The 18,976-nt window shown below is 47.6% G+C and overlaps 1 protein-coding gene across 1 annotated transcript; it reads right to left on the bottom strand.

The window, feature by feature from the left end:
- Positions 1-2,830: 2,830 nt before the first annotated feature.
- On the bottom strand, positions 2,831-18,759 carry LOC111767633 (mucin-17). Its single transcript, XM_070232558.1, has 11 exons — positions 17,688-18,759; positions 15,257-15,445; positions 14,625-14,755; positions 14,223-14,281; positions 10,993-11,144; positions 10,395-10,463; positions 10,141-10,306; positions 8,891-9,052; positions 8,607-8,704; positions 4,610-4,689; positions 2,831-3,272 (listed from the first exon to the last, which is right to left on the bottom strand). Exons 1-11 carry the CDS (start codon positions 18,106-18,108, stop codon positions 3,231-3,233), a joined length of 1,569 nt encoding a protein of 522 aa, XP_070088659.1. The 5' UTR covers positions 18,109-18,759; the 3' UTR covers positions 2,831-3,230.
- Between the last annotated feature and the right edge of the window lie 217 nt (positions 18,760-18,976).

The raw sequence follows: 18,976 nt of genomic DNA, 5'->3' as shown, positions 1-18,976 counted from the left end.
GCTGTAGTTTTATCTCACAAGCCAGAACTCCAGGGGTCCCTGCAACCTCCCTCCGAGAACCTTGTGGTCTGTCACCAAGATCAACGCTGGTGAGCTCTGCTTATGACTGACACCTCCAGCAGAAGCCAGGTTTCTGAGAGTTGGGCCTGAGAGGGGGTTGCTGATGGCGGATCTTGAGCCTCTCACCTGGCCAGTGCCCGCCCTTTGGCCAGCACCCAGGGAGGAGGTGCTATGGGCTCCCCGGCTCTGCCCACTGTCCTTCCCCTCGCTCCTGGCTTGCCCACCACCGCCCATGCCTGCGTTTCCCACTACCAGCCTTTAGCTTGGTCGCTGCTTCTGACCCACCATCACTCTGGGCATTGAACTTGTTTTCTCTGGGTTTGCTGCCCCGTATACTTCTCTGGGCCCCGGGCATTCTTGGCCTTACCAAACCTCAGCCGCTGGGGCTCCACCTTGATCCTAGCTAACCTGCCCTCCACCCCCACCCCTCACTGTCTCCTCGCCCTCTGCTCTCTCCAGGAGGCACTGAGCTAATCAGGCTGATTATCGCTCAGGTCCAATTCCACTTTCCCTGGTTGCAACACGCGGTAAATTTCCTTAGCCGCCTGGCTCCCCTGTGAGCCCTGCCTCTTGTCACGCAGCCCAACTTAAGAAGCCGCCAGCTCCCCCGCCTGCTGTATCATCGTAGATGAATCAGGCCTGCCCGACCTGGGGGTGTAATCTAAACGCCATCTATGGGGTCATGTTTCCCTCAGCAGCAAAACACAGTTGTCACATCTTTCCAGGTCTGGTAAAACCTCTGGCGTTCTAAATGCTGAGGCCCTTACAGTTTTCAAAAAGACCACGCTCTAATCTGCCTGCGAGAGAGGTGAATTTTAGAGGATGCTTTGGAAAATTATTTCCCTTGTCCTACACGTTTTGAGGGTGGGCTAGTGGCCTGAGGCTTAGTTTCTCATCAGGGAACAGTCTTTGAACTTCCAGCCTCATTTCATACTTGCCCCATCCCCAGGATCTCTGGGTGGCTGAAAGTGATGAGAAAAGATACAGAGAGGGAGATCAGGATGCTGTGTTTATTCCCAAACCGAGGGCCCCCCAGGATGGAGAAAGAAACTCTGCTGACTACTCCTTCTGTCTCGATCCCTTCCAGAAAGGGTGAGGCTTGGCTGTGGGAGGAAAGAAGAGAAGAAAAGAGGAAACCAGAATGTATGAGTGCCCACAGCGTGCACAGCCCGGGCTAGATTCTATGACCCCAGAACATGGGGCTTTCCATAGGATGGGAGATAAGCAGGTATGAAACCATTAGAAATCAAGTAAGAATTCGATTATGTCTTGTTGACACAAGCCCAAAGGGAGACCAGAGAAGGATGGAATGAATGTGACAGGAGACATCTTTAAAGACCTTGTGGAGATGAGTGTTGATTCAATTAAATGTAAGAAATTTTAATAGCATCTTCTACACACAAAGCACTGTGTTAGGCTCTGTGGGGGTCTGAGGGGAACAAAGCCCCATCCTCGACCTGATGGGACAGATTGTAGGGAAAATTATGAATGTGATGTACGAAGTATACATAACAGTGTTAGGGACAGCTATGGACTGAATGTTTGCGTCCCCCGTCAAATTCCTATGTTGACATCCTAACCCCCAAGGTGATGGTAATAGGTGGGGCTTTGGGGAGGTGGTCAGGTCATGAGGGCGAAGCTCTCCTGAATGGGATTAGTGCTTTTATAAAAGAGGTCAAAGAGAGCTCCCTCACCCCTTCCATCATGCGAGATTACAGTGAGAAGACAGCCACCTATGAACCAGGAAGTGGGCTCTCCCCAGACACCAAATCTGTCAGCACCTTGATCTTGGACTTCCAGCCTCCAGAACTGTGAGAAACAAATGTCTGTTGTTTATAAGCCCCCTCCCCGAGTCTATGGAATTATGTTACATCAGCCCGAATGCACTAAGACAGTGAGTTTTAGAAGCTGAGGATTTAGATGTTAAATATGAGAATGAACCCAGTGAAGGGGGGAGGCCAGGAGAGAATGGCTTTGAGAAGCTGAACGGCGCCTGCAGATGCTCTAAGTGTCCATGAGGGGGCAGCAGAGCCTCGGCTCTTTCTTAGGTTTTAAGTTTAAGTAGGGTGGCCTTCCGCAAAATGAATCCTGAGCTGCATGGCAGGAATCATAAAACATCCTAAAAACGTTAAAAATGACGGTGATGAGGGGGACTTCAGGAAAAACCTATTCCTTATTCAGCAGAAGGCAGGACTGAATCCAAATGGTCAAATAGGATTTTTTCCAAATTTAACCCAGGGAGCTGATGAAAAAGCTGGAAATAGAACCCAGGACTCCATCTCTTCAGATCTAAAGAGAGAAACATGAGCCCATTTCCAGAAAGAGAACTTGGTTCTCTCCCAGTAGAAAGTGAGTCCCTGTATCACGTGAGTGAGTGAGTGAGTGAGTGAGTGTGGGTCCTGCCTCATGGCATCCTTAGTGACCAGCAAGTGATGCTGGAGAAGGTCAGGGATGGCACTCTTCCTGGCTGCAGATTTACTTGGCACCTTGAGACCAAACTCATCAGACCCTACATCCTGGAGGAGACGAGGAGAGAGGGCCTGGCAAGTGAGAAACAGGAGATTGTATAGGGCATCGACAGAGAAAGGTCTGGGAACCATGAAAATTTAGTTAAATTGCCTTTGCTGTTTTTAGTTATTAGATACATATATATTAGTTTCTTATTTATATACATTAGAAATATATACGATTATATTCACTAACAAAAAATCAGAACCTGTAGATAAAAAACAGTTAACAATATACAATCCTGTATACTCAAAGAAAAATGCCGTATACTTAAAAACTCATGTTTGTCATGAAGATGAGATGCAATAAATCTTGCAAAAGCATTTTGTATCAAGTTCAGTCCAGTGTAAGCAATCTCTCCGGGTAAACGAGTTGATTCGGGCGCTGTCCTTGGTTCTGAAGCAGGGCCGTCGGGAGGAAGAATCTCCCTGGAATGAGCGGGAGGACCTCGCCTGAGATCATGGCAAGCCCACAGGAGCTTCCACGGTGCTTTTATTTGAGCGTTCCCCAGCACTGTGGTCTCTCTCCTTTTCCTCCTAGGTAAGTGCTGGTAGGTGTTGTTTCTCATCAGTTCCCGTGGAATGCTCGTGATGGGGAAATGCTCCACCAAGCTTAGTCGAACTCACTTCCAGACCCCAGAGTTCCGTGCGAAACTCTTTGCCTTAAATCGATGTCATGATCACCTGAGGCCTCTTAATTCTGATCTGGAGAGAGAGAGAGAACCAGGTGAGGGCTGGGCCCACGAGGAAGCTGGGATTTGGAAGCATAAGAGTCGTGGGCCTGGGGAAGTGCTCAGTTTAGAACTTATCCTATCACCTGGAGTCGAGCACAAACCAGCGGTGTGTCCCCTTCCCCTGCCCTCCGAGTTAGGTAGGCTTAAAGGTATCCTGGCTAGGGAAGAGTTCATCTTTGCCCCAAGGCTCTCTCGAGGGAGTATAGTGCCTGAAGCCAATTACACTTCTTCTGAGGTGTGAATGCTTTGAGAGTATTTCTTCTGCCCTCAAGTATCCATCCAGTTGAAATAAAATTAAAGTGGCAATCAAGGAGTGATCACCCCTTGCCAAGTGACCAATTTTGGCTTCAATCATAGCGGGACAACCTGACATTACATACTTCTTGAGGTATGCAATAGTGTTATCGATGACATATGCTTAACAAAAATGTTTAAGCTGAGTCTAATCAAGCCTCTAGACCTAACTGCCAGTTTGTAGGAAACACAGAGGATTGAAGGAAAAGTTAAACGACACCCTGAGGAAATAATTAGACAAATCCAGAATGTGGGACATTCCTTGAGACAACCATCCTAGTCTGTTTTAAAAATCAACATATTAAAAAGGTAGGAATTGGTTCTAGACTGAAAGAACAAAGAGACACAACAAAAGTCAGTGAGTGAAATTTGTGGTATTCCTATTTGAAAAAACCAGTAATAAGATGTTCTTTGGTTAATTGGGAAAATGGATATTGGATGGTATTGTGGAATTATTATCAATTCATTTGGCATGATAATGGTATCTGGGGGAGTGTGCTGAAGTGTTTAGGGACCAAGTGTCATAATGTTTGCAACCGACTTCCATGGCTCAGCAAAACTTGGGGAGTATATCCTATATATATATATATATATATATATATATATATATATATATATATAATGAAAATATGGCACTGTGTTAAACATTGCTGCTCTAGGTAGGGTATATAAGTATTTACTGCACTATTCTTTTGATTTTTACATGACCTTGAAATTAAAATGGCTAAATAAATTGGCCATCAAGGACATATTTAAAGTGGAGACGGAAACCTCTGAGCCTGGAGCCTCAGGGGTCTAGGGATGGTAGAACCCACCTTCCCACCTGGCTGCTTAGCTCTCCCTCCCCTACGCCTGCTGCTACCCTGAGTCATGTCCATTTCCCAGGCCTGGATGATCACCTGGACCAACAACCTGTAAACATAACTTTGCTCTCCTGAAGATCCTCCCATGGTGGGAGGGGAGACAGGGTCTCATGGTGAAGGGAGACGAGCACCTCATTCACACCCTTCTTACCTTTGTTTCAGAGTCTATGTGGCCCAGGGCGGGCTGGAAGTTACTATAGATGGAGTCAAGGCGGATATAGTTCTCTTGTTCTAGATGGAGAGAAAATCCCACAGAAGCAGATGGTTAGGAAGACATGTTCTTTTCTCTCCCTCTAATCCTACCCACCACAGGGTGAGGGGTGCATCCTCCCTTCCCAGGAAACTGAAAATGACTGCAGACATGACAGGCTATTTCAGCAAATGATTTCATTGCTTCTCAGAAGATGTGAAGAATTGCATTTAAAAATTCAACAAAGAAAAACCACAAGTGCTTTGCAAGCAGCTTCCCAGTTCCTGGAAAGTCCATTAAGATTTGGCCTGGACTGAGGGTGCCATGTGACGGCTTCGGGATACTGAGTGCCCCAATTTATGGAATATGGCTTTTCGTTCCTTTAGGGTTTCTACAATGTTTTTAAATAAAGTTTTCTCATTTTCCACTGAAAAGTCTTAAACGTATTTTGTTGAATAGATTCCTAAGTACTGTATATATTTGTTGCTGTATAAGGGGTATTTTAAATTAAAGGATCTGTTTGTTGCTGATGCACAGAAACGCAATTGATCTTGTAAGAACTGACCTTATATCTGGCAACTTTGATAAATTCTATTACTGCGAGTGATTAACATTCTTTTGGGTTTTCTATGTAAGACAATCATATCATCAGCAATGACAGATTTATATTTTTCTTTTCAACCTTTAACCTCTTTACTTCTTTTTCTTTTTTATTATACTGATTAGGATAGCCGGGACAATGATTAATAGAATTAGAGAGAGAGGGCATCTGTGACCTGCTCCTGGTTCAAGGCAGGGGTTGGCAAACTATGGCCTGTGAGCCAAACCCAGCCTGACATCTATTTTCACATGGCCCACAAACTAAGAAGTTTTTTCCACATTTTTCAGTGGTTGAAAACGTTTCAGTGAACACAATCACACTCATTCCTTCATTTATGTATTATCCATGGCTGCTTTCGCCAGCAGAGTTGAGTAACTGTGACAGAAGTCACACTGCCCACAAAGCCCAAAAAACGCTAGCTGGCTTTTTGTAGAAAATGTTTACCAACCCCTGGTTAAATGGAATGACTTGTAATGTTTTATCACTGAGAATGATTTTTGGGGTCGGCCTGGTGGCCCAGCGGTTAAGTTTGCACGTTCCGCTTCGGCAGCCCGGGGTTTGCTGATTCGGATCCCGAGTGTAGACGTGGCACCGCTTGGCAAGCCATGCTGTGGTAGGCATCCCACGTATAAAGTAGAGGAAGATGGGCACAGACGTGAGCTCAGGGCCAGTCTTCCTCAGCAAAAAGAGGAGGATTGGCAGCAGATGTTAGCTCAGGGCTAATCTTTCTCAAAAAAAACAGAGAATGATTTTTGTGTGTTTGTGTGGAGACCTTTACCGGGAAATGGAAGTTCTCTTCCCTTCCTAATTGGCTGAGTTTTTATAATGAGCAGATATGGATTTTTTATTAAATGTCTTTTTTCACATCCACTGAAATGATCCTATTTTTCTTCTAATTCTGGTAACATGGTGAATTTATAAATAGATTTCTAATCTTGAGCTAGCCTGGTTTTCTAGAATAAACCCAACTAGTCAAACCTGCTGGGTTTGGTGTGTTAATTTTTGTTTAGATCTCTGTATCTATGTGCGCAAGCGGATTTGGTCTTTAAATTTACTTTCTTGTACTGTCTTTGTTTGGCTTTGCTATAAACGTTTACAGTAGGCTCATAATGTGAATGGGAGAGAATTCCCTCTTTTTCCAGTCCGTGAATGAGTTTGTAGAAGATGATCAATCAGAATATTTGGTAGAACTCGTAAAACCATCTGAGCCTGATTCATTTTGAAAAGCAGTTTTAACTGCCATTCTGGCTTTCAGAATTTTGCCTAAGTTTATGGATTTATTGGTTGGAAGATGTTCATAATAGTCTCTATCTTTTTTTTTTTTTTTGAGGAAGATCAGCCCCTGAGCTAACATCTGCAGCCAATCCTCCTCCTTTTGCTGAGGAAGACTGGCCTCGAGCTAACATCCGTGCTCATCTTCCTCTATTTTATACATGGGACGTCTACCACAGCATGGCTTGCCAAGCGGTGCCATGTCCGCACCCGGGATCCAAACTGGCGAACCCTGGGCTGCTGAAGCGGAACGTGGGAACTTAACCGCTGCGCCACCGGGCCGGCCCCTCTTCTTGTCTTTTAACTAACTGCTACAATCACCGTGATGTTCCCTTACTCGCTCCTGACACTATTTGTACCTTCACCCTTTACTCTTCAATAATCTTAAGCAGAAATTAGTCAATTTCATTAATCTTTTCAAATAACCAACTTTTGATTTGTTGACCCTTTCTATTGTAATTCTGCTTTCTAGTTTGTTGATTTCTGCTCTTATCTTTATTTTTGCATCTCCGTTCTTTGCAATTACTTTGCTAGTCTTTTCCTAACTTTTAGAGTTGAAAAATTAGCCAAATAAGTTCCAATCTTTCTTTTCCTTCCTTGATAAAAGCATTTTAAGGCTATAAGTTTTCTTCTGAGTACAGCTGTAGCTGCATCCCATAAGTTTTGAAACCAAGTATTTTCATTATCATTCAGATCTGAGTATTTTCCAACTTTCATTATGATTTCTTATTTGGTCCATGAGTTATTTAGAAACTTTTAAAAAAATTTCCAAAGATACAGGACTTTTGTTTTCGTTGTCCAGAAATGTTTTTGTTATGAATTTCTAATTCACTTGCACTGTGGTCAGATAATATAATCTGATTTAAATAAATTTTTTGAAATTTGTTGAGACTATCTATGGCTTTGTGTGTGGTGATTCTGACAAGTTTTCTGTAAGCTCTTGTAACGAATGTGGACTCTCCAGTTGTCGAATACAGTCTGTCCATAACAATTATATGAAGGTTGTTAATTATTTTGTATGAAAGTCCTATATCCTGATGACTTTTTGTCTGCTTGATCAATCAACTATTAACAGAGATATTTTAAAAATCTCCCACTATGTTGGTGGATTCATCAACTTTTCCTTGTAATTTTGTCAATGTTTGCTTTATATATTTTGAAGCTGTATTTATAGGATACACATGTTGGATTTGTTATATCCCCTTAACAAAGTAAACCATTTTGTCCCAGTAGATAGTTATCATTTTTATCTGACATTGATCATTTTTAGGAATTCTTTTTGCCTTAAAGTTTATTTGCCTGCAATGAATACAGCTATATATAGAACACAGCTGTTCGGGTTAGTATTAGTTTTGTCTTTTTTCATACCCTTGCTTTCATCCTTTCTCTGTGCTTCTATTTTACATATGCCTTTCATCCACAGTGAATAGCTAGATTTTTAAAAACTCCATTCTTTTAGCTAGAACGTTTAGCCCACTTATATTTATCGTAGTTGTCGATACGGTGGATTATTTGCCATCATCTTACTTGTGCTTTCTATTTGTCATCCCCTTTTGTTTTCATTTGTTCCCCTTTCTTGCCTTCTTGTGGATTGACTAAAATGTTTTCCTAATTCCAATTTCCCCCTTCTTTATAATTTAAATACTATTTCTAGAAAAAGCGTCATCCCATCTTTTCCTTCTTTAGAATTTAAAGACTCGATTTCTAGACATTTTAACTTGTACATTTAACCTAACAAAATCTACACTTAATCACTTTACTGAGCTATAACTCACTGCTAACGAGCTCACCCACTCCTAGGCGCTTATCTGTGTCCACATAGGCACAGTCTTGTGTTCTGGAGATATCTACCAGCATCAAGTCAGCTGTGCCTCCCCAGTGGTCTAGTTAGGCTGTGCCCATGCTTATGCCCCATCTAGGGCCTTGCAGGAGCCAGTGGTGGAAATACGGTTGCAGATGTGGAACCCAAAATTTTGAGATTGAAATGCTTGTCCCTTTCGCTCCTTCATGCCAGGATTATCCATGCGCCTCCCAGGCATCTCTCCTCACTTGGAGACACTCTGAGTCCACTGGGATTTCCAATACCTTCACAGATGTCAAAGCCAATGTTCTGGAAGGTCCCAGGGGCTGGCCCACCATCCTCTTCATGCCACTTGTACAACTGAGCCACTTTGGACTTTTGCCTGTTGGTAGAAACACCAGAAAGACCCTGTTATGAGCAGGGAACAGGGACAAGGACTCAGGGGCTGGCTATGTCCTTGCTTTCAGCTCCCCCACTGTCCACTCCGAGGATGGAATGATTGAAGACAGAGGGATCAGAAAAGGAAGAGGAGGTGGCGGCAAACGGAAGAGGGGTGGCAGTGGCTCACCTTTCCACCTGCCTTCTGGAGCGGAAGATGAACATCAGGAGGATGGCGAGGATGATCAGCACCACTGCGCCCACCGCCCCGAGGAGCCCGTACACCAGGCTCTTCTTGGTGCTGAATTCACACGTCTCCCCGCTGTACCATTCAGTGTCTGTGATCAGGCAGCTGAGACAGAGAGAAGGTGCAGGTGGGGAGAGGGAGCCACCCAGAGTCAGGGCCAGCCAGTGCCCGCAGCCTCCCAGTCTCAGAACCGGCCCTGACCCAGTGGGTGCTTAATGAGGAGAAGGTAAGACGAGTTCACTAGGGTGCAGAGCAAGGAGCCCCAAGGGGATGAACAGAGACGAAGTCGTTTCCACCGGATGGGCCTTAAATAGGCCCAATACCCAGCACTAGGCTTTAGGTTTTGCAGCCCAAGACCTAGAAGAGTTGGCCCAACACTGGGGCTTCCCTGGGCTGCACCCAGGACCTTGAGACCCAACTGTGACTCTTTTGCACACACATTAATCATCCTCCTTTTCAGCCTCCCTCTCTATCCAGAGAAACACTCCGCCATGCCGGGACCAGGGAGCGCACTCCACCTCTGAAGCTCCTCCTCCTCCCTGGAGATGCCTTCTCTAAGCCCGGCTCTTTTCCCGCCCGCGGCGGGCGCCAGCTTGCGAACTCCTCTTCCAGGAAGCCATACCGGAATAACTACTCCGGCCTTTGCGTATGTGTGACTGCTTCCCCCACACCTGGTGCTCCAGCTGGTCTCTCTTAGGTTTAGTTTCAGAGGGCAATGCCTTCCTTTGCTTTCCTACTCCTGTGACTCCACCTTTACACGCTGTCCCCCCACCCCTGCCTCACCCCGACTCTCACCCCCCCACCCCCACCCCCACCCCCACCCCAACCCCAACCCCATGCAGGTGTGTGCTCTTTCCCCATTCCCCCAGCAGGGGGCGCTGATCTCTCCTGGGAGCAAGGCTCTGTCCTCGCCATCTGACCAGGAGCTTCCCGAGGCTGGGGCCTTCCTTCTGCTTCCTCAGAGCTGGGCATACTCCTCAGCCTCTCTCGGCACAAATGCCGGGGAGGGGAGGGCAGTTACTGAGCCACCTCGGCCCGTTCTGGACCTGGCCTTGGGGCTCTGGCCACGCGTGTCCTTTGTGGCTAGCTGCATTCCAGAAAGGCGAGGACCCACGCCAGGACCTCGGCCTCCAGGCAGTCTTGAGGGGCGGGGAGGAGGACATCTGGGCTTGGATGGGACTTGCGACACTCACTAGCACCGAGGGCCGCTGCGGTCCAGCTGGCACGTCCCGTGGTTGCAGTTGAGGGACCTGTTGAAGTTCGGCTCGCAACGGCTGATGCAGTTTGGTTTCCCGTTGTCGTCGTACTCCACATAGAAGTACTCAGCGAAGTCTTGCCCGGCCTTCTCCCGGCACTCCTCTGAGGGGCGTGGAAGAGGGGCCGCGATCAGGAGGCTGGGAGCCCGCCTGCCTCCCGCGCCCTCCCCGAAGCCCCTCACGTCACCTACCTTCAGGGTCGTACTGGGTAACTGAAATGTTTTGCACCCTGGTGGCAGTCTCGTTGAAACACAGTAAGGCTGTGAAGGAGACACGTGAAGCCTATAAAAAGCTTGTTTTGCCGGGGGCTCAGGTGTATGTGAGGGGGGGGCGGTGAGGGGCTGTGGTGCGGGGAGCTGGGAAGCCCATCCTCGCAGAGGAGGAATGCGAGCCTCACATCTAGCTCTCCAGAACGATGATCCTGCAAGTGTCCTCTGCCCACCCCCCCCGACCCCTCGCCGTGTCCTTCTCCTATAGCCACCTCTGCCAAGTTCCTCACACCCCTCACTCCGTTGAGCAGCGTCTACTTTGCATAGTAAGCCACGCTGTGCTTCATTTTCCTGCAGACTCTGGCAACCACAGGATTTAGCCTGCGTGTACACTGGCTCTGCACTCTCCTTTCAGAGCGTCTCTGGGAATATGCTAGTCTGAGTGACAAGCTTGGGGACGGAGTCCTGGGCTCTCAGTGCTCTGTTGCTGCCCCCAGCGGCTTTTCTCACCTCCCCCACCCCAGGGATGGCAAAGCTTGAAGACCCCCTCATGGCCCTCCCCAGAAGCCTAGGAATTTACTTTCGCAGGTATTATTTGTGCTTATTTGTTCTTGAGTTGTAGTCTTGATTTTTGACTCCACGTCCTGGATGGCCTTATCCAAAACGTCCTTGTAATCTGGGGTGAAGTTGGCCTTCAGGATGACATCATGCTCCACCTTCACACTGCCAGGACTGAGGAGAAAGAGGAAGATGCCCTCAGGGTCATAATGGGTGCCCGCCTCTCCTACCCTTTCCCCAGGTAGGCTGTGCCCTCCTGCTCCCATAGGAAGGCAGATCTGGGGCAGGACCATTGAAAATGATGACCCAGTGTTTACTGGGTAAAGGCTCGTTCCAGGTGCCTTGCTAGGCGCTTCACCATAGGACTTCTATCATGACCTGAGCCTAAGAGAATCATCTACAAAGGGAAGGCTCTGGGCCGCCCTGCGTGAAAGTCTTAGGGAGGAAGATGGACAGAGGGATGGGACCGTGGAAGAGGTCATCCTTAAGGTACTATGAGATGTGTTCAAGTGGGAGACTGGGCAGCTGCTGGCAAGGTGTCCTTGAGGGGTTGGAGGTCACACCAGGGACTCATGGGATTCATGAATTGCTAGGTGGCTCAGGCTGCAGGAGGTCTGCGGGCCTGCTAAGATTGTATGCAAAAATTTGAAGGTGCATATGTACCTATTTTCTACTCACACACATTTTGGTCAATTCTAGAAGGAGTCTCTGACATCTAAAAGGTAAAATTTCAGGCGAAAGTCTTTCCCTACTCTCTGTGTAGGAGGTCGGAGAAGTCTGGGGCCGGGCTCCGAAGTGAGAGCGGCCTCGGACAAGCTCACAGCAGCTCTTTGCTTTCTCTCTTCTCCCTAACTCCCCATCTCCAGTCAGCAGTCACCAAAAAAGAACCAGAAATGCCTTTAAATCAACACACTGTTATTCCAGAAGGCAAATTACTTCTCTCAAGTGAGTGTAGGAATTATTTGCACCCCAGGAAAGAGTCCTTTCTGGGTTAAAAATACAGCAACAAGTCTTACATTCTCATGCTCACAATCCAAGATTCCTAAGTACTGGACGTCATCAGTAGTCTCTTCCCCTTGCATTCTCCTTAATGCTTATATTCAGAGGCCTAAATATAATAGCAGGTCTGGACGGATGCTCATAGGATAATGTTAGAATTAGAAATAACATATAGAATAGTAGAGTTCTTAATATTATTATTCACATTATTACTAATATAATAATTATTATAATAATATTTGGTATAACATGTAGAATACTAGAATTAGAATAACTCAGAATAGCACTACAGTCAGAAGGGACCAGGAGATCTAGTTCGAGGCTGCCTTTCACAATGAGGATGCAGCCATTCCCACGAAGCCCGCTTGGTCGTGGCCTCAAGCATCTCCCAGTCTCCATCACTGTCCTCAGCTCCCTTTTTGAGAGCTCCCATGGAGAACTGGGGCTTGGTCGAGGTTGTGCGGGTGTAGTGGGAGTTAGGAGGTGCGGGATGAGACCCTGACACTGGCCCTAAGTAACAGTGTGACCTTGGACCAGCCACCTGGCCTCATGGGGCCTCAGTTCCCTTGTCTGTAAAATGATGGGCTGGCGTGGACAGATGGTTCCCAGGACTGTTCCTTCCATGCTTTCAAAGTGAGTGATTCTCACTTCTTATCTGCCCTCTCCCAGACCTCTCTGGAGCCACTCTCTGAGCAAGACGCCCTTTCCTGCTGTGTGTTTTCCCGGAGCCCTCAGAGCCCGGCTCTCTCCTCCTCTCTGCATGAGGAGGAAGATACCTAGAAACGCCTTCAGGTGACTGCCGTGACCAGGAATGGAAAGGTGCTGGCTCTGTGCCTGGTCCACAGAGCCCGTCCTCTCTCTTTCACCTGAGAGATAGAGAGGAACAGGTAGGGAAGAAGGATAAGGACTGGCCTTAAAGACCCCCCACAGGGCAAAAGAGAACCCTGCAAGGTCAGCACATGCCAGTCCCAGAAAGGAGTTTTAGGGCCAGAAAGAAAAATGCTTTTCTCTTGCAGGGAAGCTGAGCTGCTCAAGAGCAGCAAGCAGCTCCCTGCCCGGAGCCTGGCCGACCCAGGCACCTGCCGTGAACACAGACTGGGAGGGGCCTGGGAATCCCACCCAGTCCTACCTTACATTAGACAGAAGAACTTTCCTGTTAGAATTAAGGGAGAAAGAAAAACAGAGGCTAGTAGACACTTTTGTCTTCTGTGCTTTTTGTGCATTTTTTCCCCCTATTGGTTGTAAGTTCCTCTTGGAGACTCTGTAAACCATGAGAAAAGATGTCTTCTTCATGATCCAGAGGAAGCTGGGGGACCCATGTAAGCCCAGTTGGCCAGCACCATTCAAAGGATTTCATAAAGTTGGGGGTCAATAACAGGGCAAAGATTCGGGGGGGGGGGGCAGAATCCTATCGTAGGTGAGTAAAAGTAAACACAAAATAACTGTGGGTTTGGGTGCTTTTTTCCCTGGGGGGCTTCCCTTCGCAGGTTATTTGGCTTCGTCTCTGAAGACCAATGGAATGTCCATCCCACAAGGGTAGCCTCCGGGGGTTCTGGTGTGGGTGTCACCAGCGCAAGAGGACTTCTCTTTGTCTTGGCTCTACCACTCTATAAATGATCCCTTGGGCAACTCACTGTGCTCTCTAAGCCTCAGTTTCTTCATCTGTGCGATGGGAACAGTCCTACTGGCCTCACCCACAGGGTAGTTACAAGCTTTCATTTGGAAAATGTATGTGAAACTGTAATTGTTGGACGGTTGTTGTGGGTTGAATTGTGTTCCCCCCAAATTCCTGTGTTGAAGTCCAAGCCCCAGTACCTCAGAATGTAACTGTATTTGGAGATAGGGCCTTTATAGAGGTGATTAGGTAAAAATGAGGCCAATAGGGTGGGCTCTGATCCAATCTGACCAGTGTCCTTATAAGAAGAGGAAATTTGTTCACACAAAGACACACCAGGGATGCACCTGAACAGAGGAAAGACCGTGTGAGGACACGGCAAGAAGGCGGCCATCTGCAAGCCAAGGAGAGAGGCCTCAGAAGAAACCTGATTTTACCCTGCTGACACCTTGATCTTGGACTTCCAGCCTCCAGAACCATGAGAAATAAATTTCTGTTGTGTAAGCCGCCCACTCTGTGGTCTTTTGTTATGGTGGCCTGAGCAGACTAATACAGGGGACATAGTTACAATTGTCTTTATAGTTATGACTACTGCTTCCCCTCCGAAAGCCTGCTTCCAAGAAGCCCCAGACACTCACCTCAGCTTTGTGATGTTGACCCCTTCATATTCAGGGATTCCGGAATAAACAATTTCCATCTGAAAGGCAAGGGGCCATTGTGTCACTCCAGAGTCCCCACCTCGGTGCCACCGGGCCTTTCCTTACTCAGAATCTCAGGAGGGTGGAGGATGGACCGGCGGTGTCTGCCGGGCCGTGTCCCACCTGGCAGCGGCATACCCTCCAGATGGAGTAGTCCCTTCACAGAGACCTGCCCTGCCTCTGGGACCCCTGGCATCCCCCAGAGGGAGCCTTACTTTGTTTTTCCCTCCCTCCCTCCCTCCCTGGCAAGCCCTGAGGAAATGGGTGACTTCTTTCTTAGCCCTTAGAGACTCCTCCCGGGGAGAAACGAGTGGCCACGGGGACTTGCTCTCCTAGGCTCACCTGTTTTGTGAATGTATCGTTGAAATCCTGGAATTCCTGAGAAGACCAGTCTTTTAGCTCTTCAGAGAACCCTATATTGGTCACTGTCACGGTCAGTTCCACCTGGGCAGAGACGGTCTCTGGCGGAGATTCTGAGGGGGCCAGACACCGCACCGCTTACTGAGGTAACACCCCCCAAATTCCCTACCAAGGAGACCCACATCTCCAGCAATTCTGCCCTGGGAAGAGGCGTGGTCCAGGTCCCCCACCCCTGACCTCCAGTCAGGTCTCACCGGAGTACCCCTTGGGGGACAGGTCTACTGTACTCCTCATGGCTTTGAATGCAGCCCAGAGGACCATGGGTCTTATATTCTCTTAGAGAATTCCACCACACATTTTGTATTCCGCTCCATTATATACTCATTTAAGTGTGTTTTATGGTAAAATTTTGTTCCAAATTTGTATTTCGTTCGAAACTATACTTCCTTGCTTTATTCATTTTTTTAATGCTTTACCTTTCTTACCACCAGGTAAAATGGTTGCCCTGGAAGAGGCCATATTCCTGGCCACACGCTGAGGAGGGGCAGGAACGGGTGCTGAGCATGGAGACTGGGCCCAGGATTGGGGAGGGGAGGAGGACCCTGCAGTCTTACCTATGTCAAGGCTTGAGACCACCTCCTCACAACTCGTCCCATAGTAGGGGCTGGTGCACACACACTTGAGCCCATCCCAGGTGCCGTTGTTCCAGCAGATTGGAACCCTGTTCTGGCACTGATGTCCTCCGAAGCCAGGGGGGCATTTACAGCCCTCTTCACTCAGTGTCCCTCCATTCAAGCAGGTCTCTGAAAGGGAAAAGGTCCCACTCAGCCACACGTATTTGCACAGCACTTTACGGCTTGCAACATATTTTTGCAGACTCTGTTGAATTTGATACTCTCATGAGGCCCTGGGGCAGGCAGGACAGTTAGTGTCATCCCCACTTTACAGATGGGAGAAACGAGGTGGAGAGAGGCTATGAGACCCACCCAAGGTTCCACGTGGAGGCCAGACTTGACCTGGTCTTGGAGTCCTATGCCAGCATACCTTCCTTCAGGCTCCAAAATGAGGAAAGAGAACCCTGGTGTCTTGAGAGGTTGGGGACAATGCAATCAGGGCAGAGGAAGAGAAAAAGGGAAACAGAGACTGTGAGAACTCAGGGGGAGTGGCCAATCTCAAGTCCACCAAGCTGGGAATGAGCACGTCATTGTCCCTCCACGCCTACTTCAGAAGAACCTGTACCGCACATCATTGCCATCGTGACTGTTCATGATTCCGTTTTTATTTGCTGGGACATGGAGTTTGAGGGAGGTGTATAGACTTAGTGTAAATAGATAGGAAGTAGTTCGAGACAACTCTTGAATGTCTTTGCCAACTAGTCTGGAAAATATAAAGCTCTGTTCTCTTTGGCTTTTCTTGCAAAGAGCTGTGCCTGTGCACATCAGTCTTCCAGGCATAGTTTCTCTGGGGAGGTGCATGAAGTATGCATATACTCTATGAAGACCTGCCCCACCTCTGCCTTCTGGTCTACCCCCATCAGACTCAGGGAGCAGGGGCCACAGCCATGACAGTCACATCACACAGCCTCTGTTTACAGGCCTTTGGTTCAAGACATTCAGGAAGAATGGAAGAGATGAGTTAAGAGTAGAGTCCTGTGCACACTGGAGACCCATAAATCCCAAACCAGCCTCTCTCTCTTTCTCTCTGTTGTGTATTACTGAAGATGTTCAGACCTGACGTAAGAGCCCAAGCACAGGCTTATGAGTAGCAGCAAAAGCAGCTGCTGGGGTTCGTTCACCTGTTGCCCAACAGTCTACAGGGAAGGCCAACATCCAGGGAACAGGAGAAAGACAGAGGGCAACCATCTTCCTTCAGAAGGGTGAGCAGCTGCTGCGGGCCCGGTGGTCATGCGGCCACCTGGCATTCACTGAGAGACACCTGTAGGGCTTCTTGGGAACACAAGGTCCAGACTTCCCCTCTGAAGATGCTCAGCCCCCTATCTGAGAACCAGAGAGCTTAAAAAGACAAAGATACATTGGAGAGAAACCAGAGAATGAAGCCACATAATACAAGGCCAGGCAAAGCAGAGCTCAACAGAGGAAGCAATCACAAAGCCCTGAGAAAACGCATCAGCCAAAAGCTGGAGAACCGCCCTTCTCCTTCATCAGTTCAAGAGGGGACTGGTCAGTGCCCTGGCAGACACAGATCATGTATCTGTGAGCGTATCTATAGTTGACCTCAATTAATGCATGTTGTCAAGTATTTTAACTAGTATACTTTATCCTCTCAATCTGAGAATAATACTCACAGCTATCATGGTATATCATATAATATATACCGCATATTGCATGTAATATATCAGTATATTATAACAGTAGGTGTGGAGTGGGGCAGGTCTCATCCTAACCAGAGTGAAGGGAGCTGAAAGCTCTACAGTCAGAGAGAAGAGAGGGTGGCACAAAGATAGAAACACTCAAGAGCATGGAGGTTGAGTTCAGAGCCGATACAAGTGCACCTTCTTTTGCTGCTGTGGTGGATGCTCAGAGGATAAGAAAAAAGAAAATGAAAGTGAATGGTGGTAGAGAGAGTTGCCAAATGTACCTGTGAATACTATTGGCAACATCCTCCTCTCCTCCAAGATAATAATCTTTGCATGAGGAAAATCAGTGAGAAAGACCATCAAAAAGATGTGAAAATGCAAATAAAAAATACAAAGGTAGTGAAATTATGGTATAAAAATGCAGTGGGACAAAGACTGCAGAGTACAAAGGGAGGGAATGGGATGTGTGGACACTTTACCAGGGGTTGAAGGTACCCAGGCAAAAAGAGGTAAAAGGCAGTGTACAAATGATTGGAACTAGTACAAGAAACAGCAAGATGGGGCAGAGAAGTAAGTGCTAGGATGATAGGAATGCAGAGGTTTTATCGAATTGAAAACAAGGAAGACCAAAAGAAGTCTATGATGAGTAAAGCTTTAAAAAGAAAACCATAAAGAGGAAATTGAAAAGAAATGTAAGTTTCAAAAAGGAGAAATCAAGAATTGCTTACGTGGTGTGGTTGTTGGAGAACTAGAAGTTGTGGTGGGGGTGCTTCCCATTGTAACAGCGGAGGAGCTAGTGGAGAGAATGGTGACTGTGGTGGAGGGAGTGCTCAGCGTGGTAGGTTCCCCCCTGGCAGTTGAAGTGGTGAGAGTTGTGGTGGTGGCAACATCAGAGGTCACAGAGGTGGAGGAGGCAGAAGTTGTTGAAGGGCTAGAAGGACTAAGAGTAGACACAGGGGAGGTGATGTGAGAAGTAGTCACTGAAAATGGGGTGACTTCAGATGTACGAGCTGCTGTAGAGGTTGTCACAAGGGTGTGAGTGCCATGAGGAGTTGTTGAAGACAAAGTAGGTCCCGTAGAAGTTGTCAGAGCAGTGGTGATGTCACTAGAAGTTGTTGAAGATGCACTGCTCTCAGTTTCAGTCGTCATAGGGGTGGCACTGTCGGTAAGAGTGGTTGAAGATGCACTGGTCTCCGTTTGAGCTGTCACAGGGGTGGTGCTGTCACTAGCAGTTGTTGAAGACGTACTGGCATCAGCTTGAGTTGTCACAGAGGTGGTGATGTCATTAGGACTTGTTGAAGACGTACTGCTCACAGTTTGAGTTGTCACAGAGGTGGTGCTGTCACTAGGAGTTGTTGAAGATGTACTGTTCTCAGTTTGAGTTGTCGCAAGGGTGGTGCTGTCACTAGGAGTTGTTGATGATCCAGTAGTCCAAGTGTGAGTTGTCACACGGGTGGTGCTGTCACTAGCAGTTGTTGAAGATGCACTGGGCTTAGTAGGTGTTGTCTCAGGGGTGGAGCTTCCAACAGGAGTTGTTGAGGGTGCACTGGTGTCTGTTTGAGCTGTCACAGAGGTGGTGCTGTCACTAGCAGTTGTTGAAGATTGACTGGTCTCAGTAGGTGTTGTCTCAGGGGAAGTGCTGCCACGAGGAGTTGTTGAAGGTGCACTAGTCTCTATTTGAGGTATCACAGAGGTGGTGCTGTCAGTAGCACTTGTTGAAGATGCCCTGGTCTCAGTATGTGTTGTCTCAGGGGTAGTGCTGCCACTAGGAGTTGTTGAAGATGCAGTGGTCTCGGCAGGTGTTGTGACAGGGGTGGTTCTGTCAGTAGCGGTTGTTGGAGATGCACTGGTCACAGAAGGTGTCGTCATAGTAGTGGAGCTGTCACTAGTAGTCCTCGCAGATGCACTGGTATCTGTTTCAGTAGTCAAAGGTGTGGTATTGTCACTAGCAGTTGTTGAAGATGCAGAGGTGTCAATAGTGGTTTTCTCAGGTGTAGTGCTGCCACTAGTAGTTGTT

Source organism: Equus caballus, chromosome 13 (assembly GCF_041296265.1).
Source record: "Equus caballus isolate H_3958 breed thoroughbred chromosome 13, TB-T2T, whole genome shotgun sequence".
NCBI lineage: Eukaryota > Metazoa > Chordata > Mammalia > Perissodactyla > Equidae > Equus > Equus caballus.
This window is presented reverse-complemented; position numbering and strand designations above follow the sequence as displayed.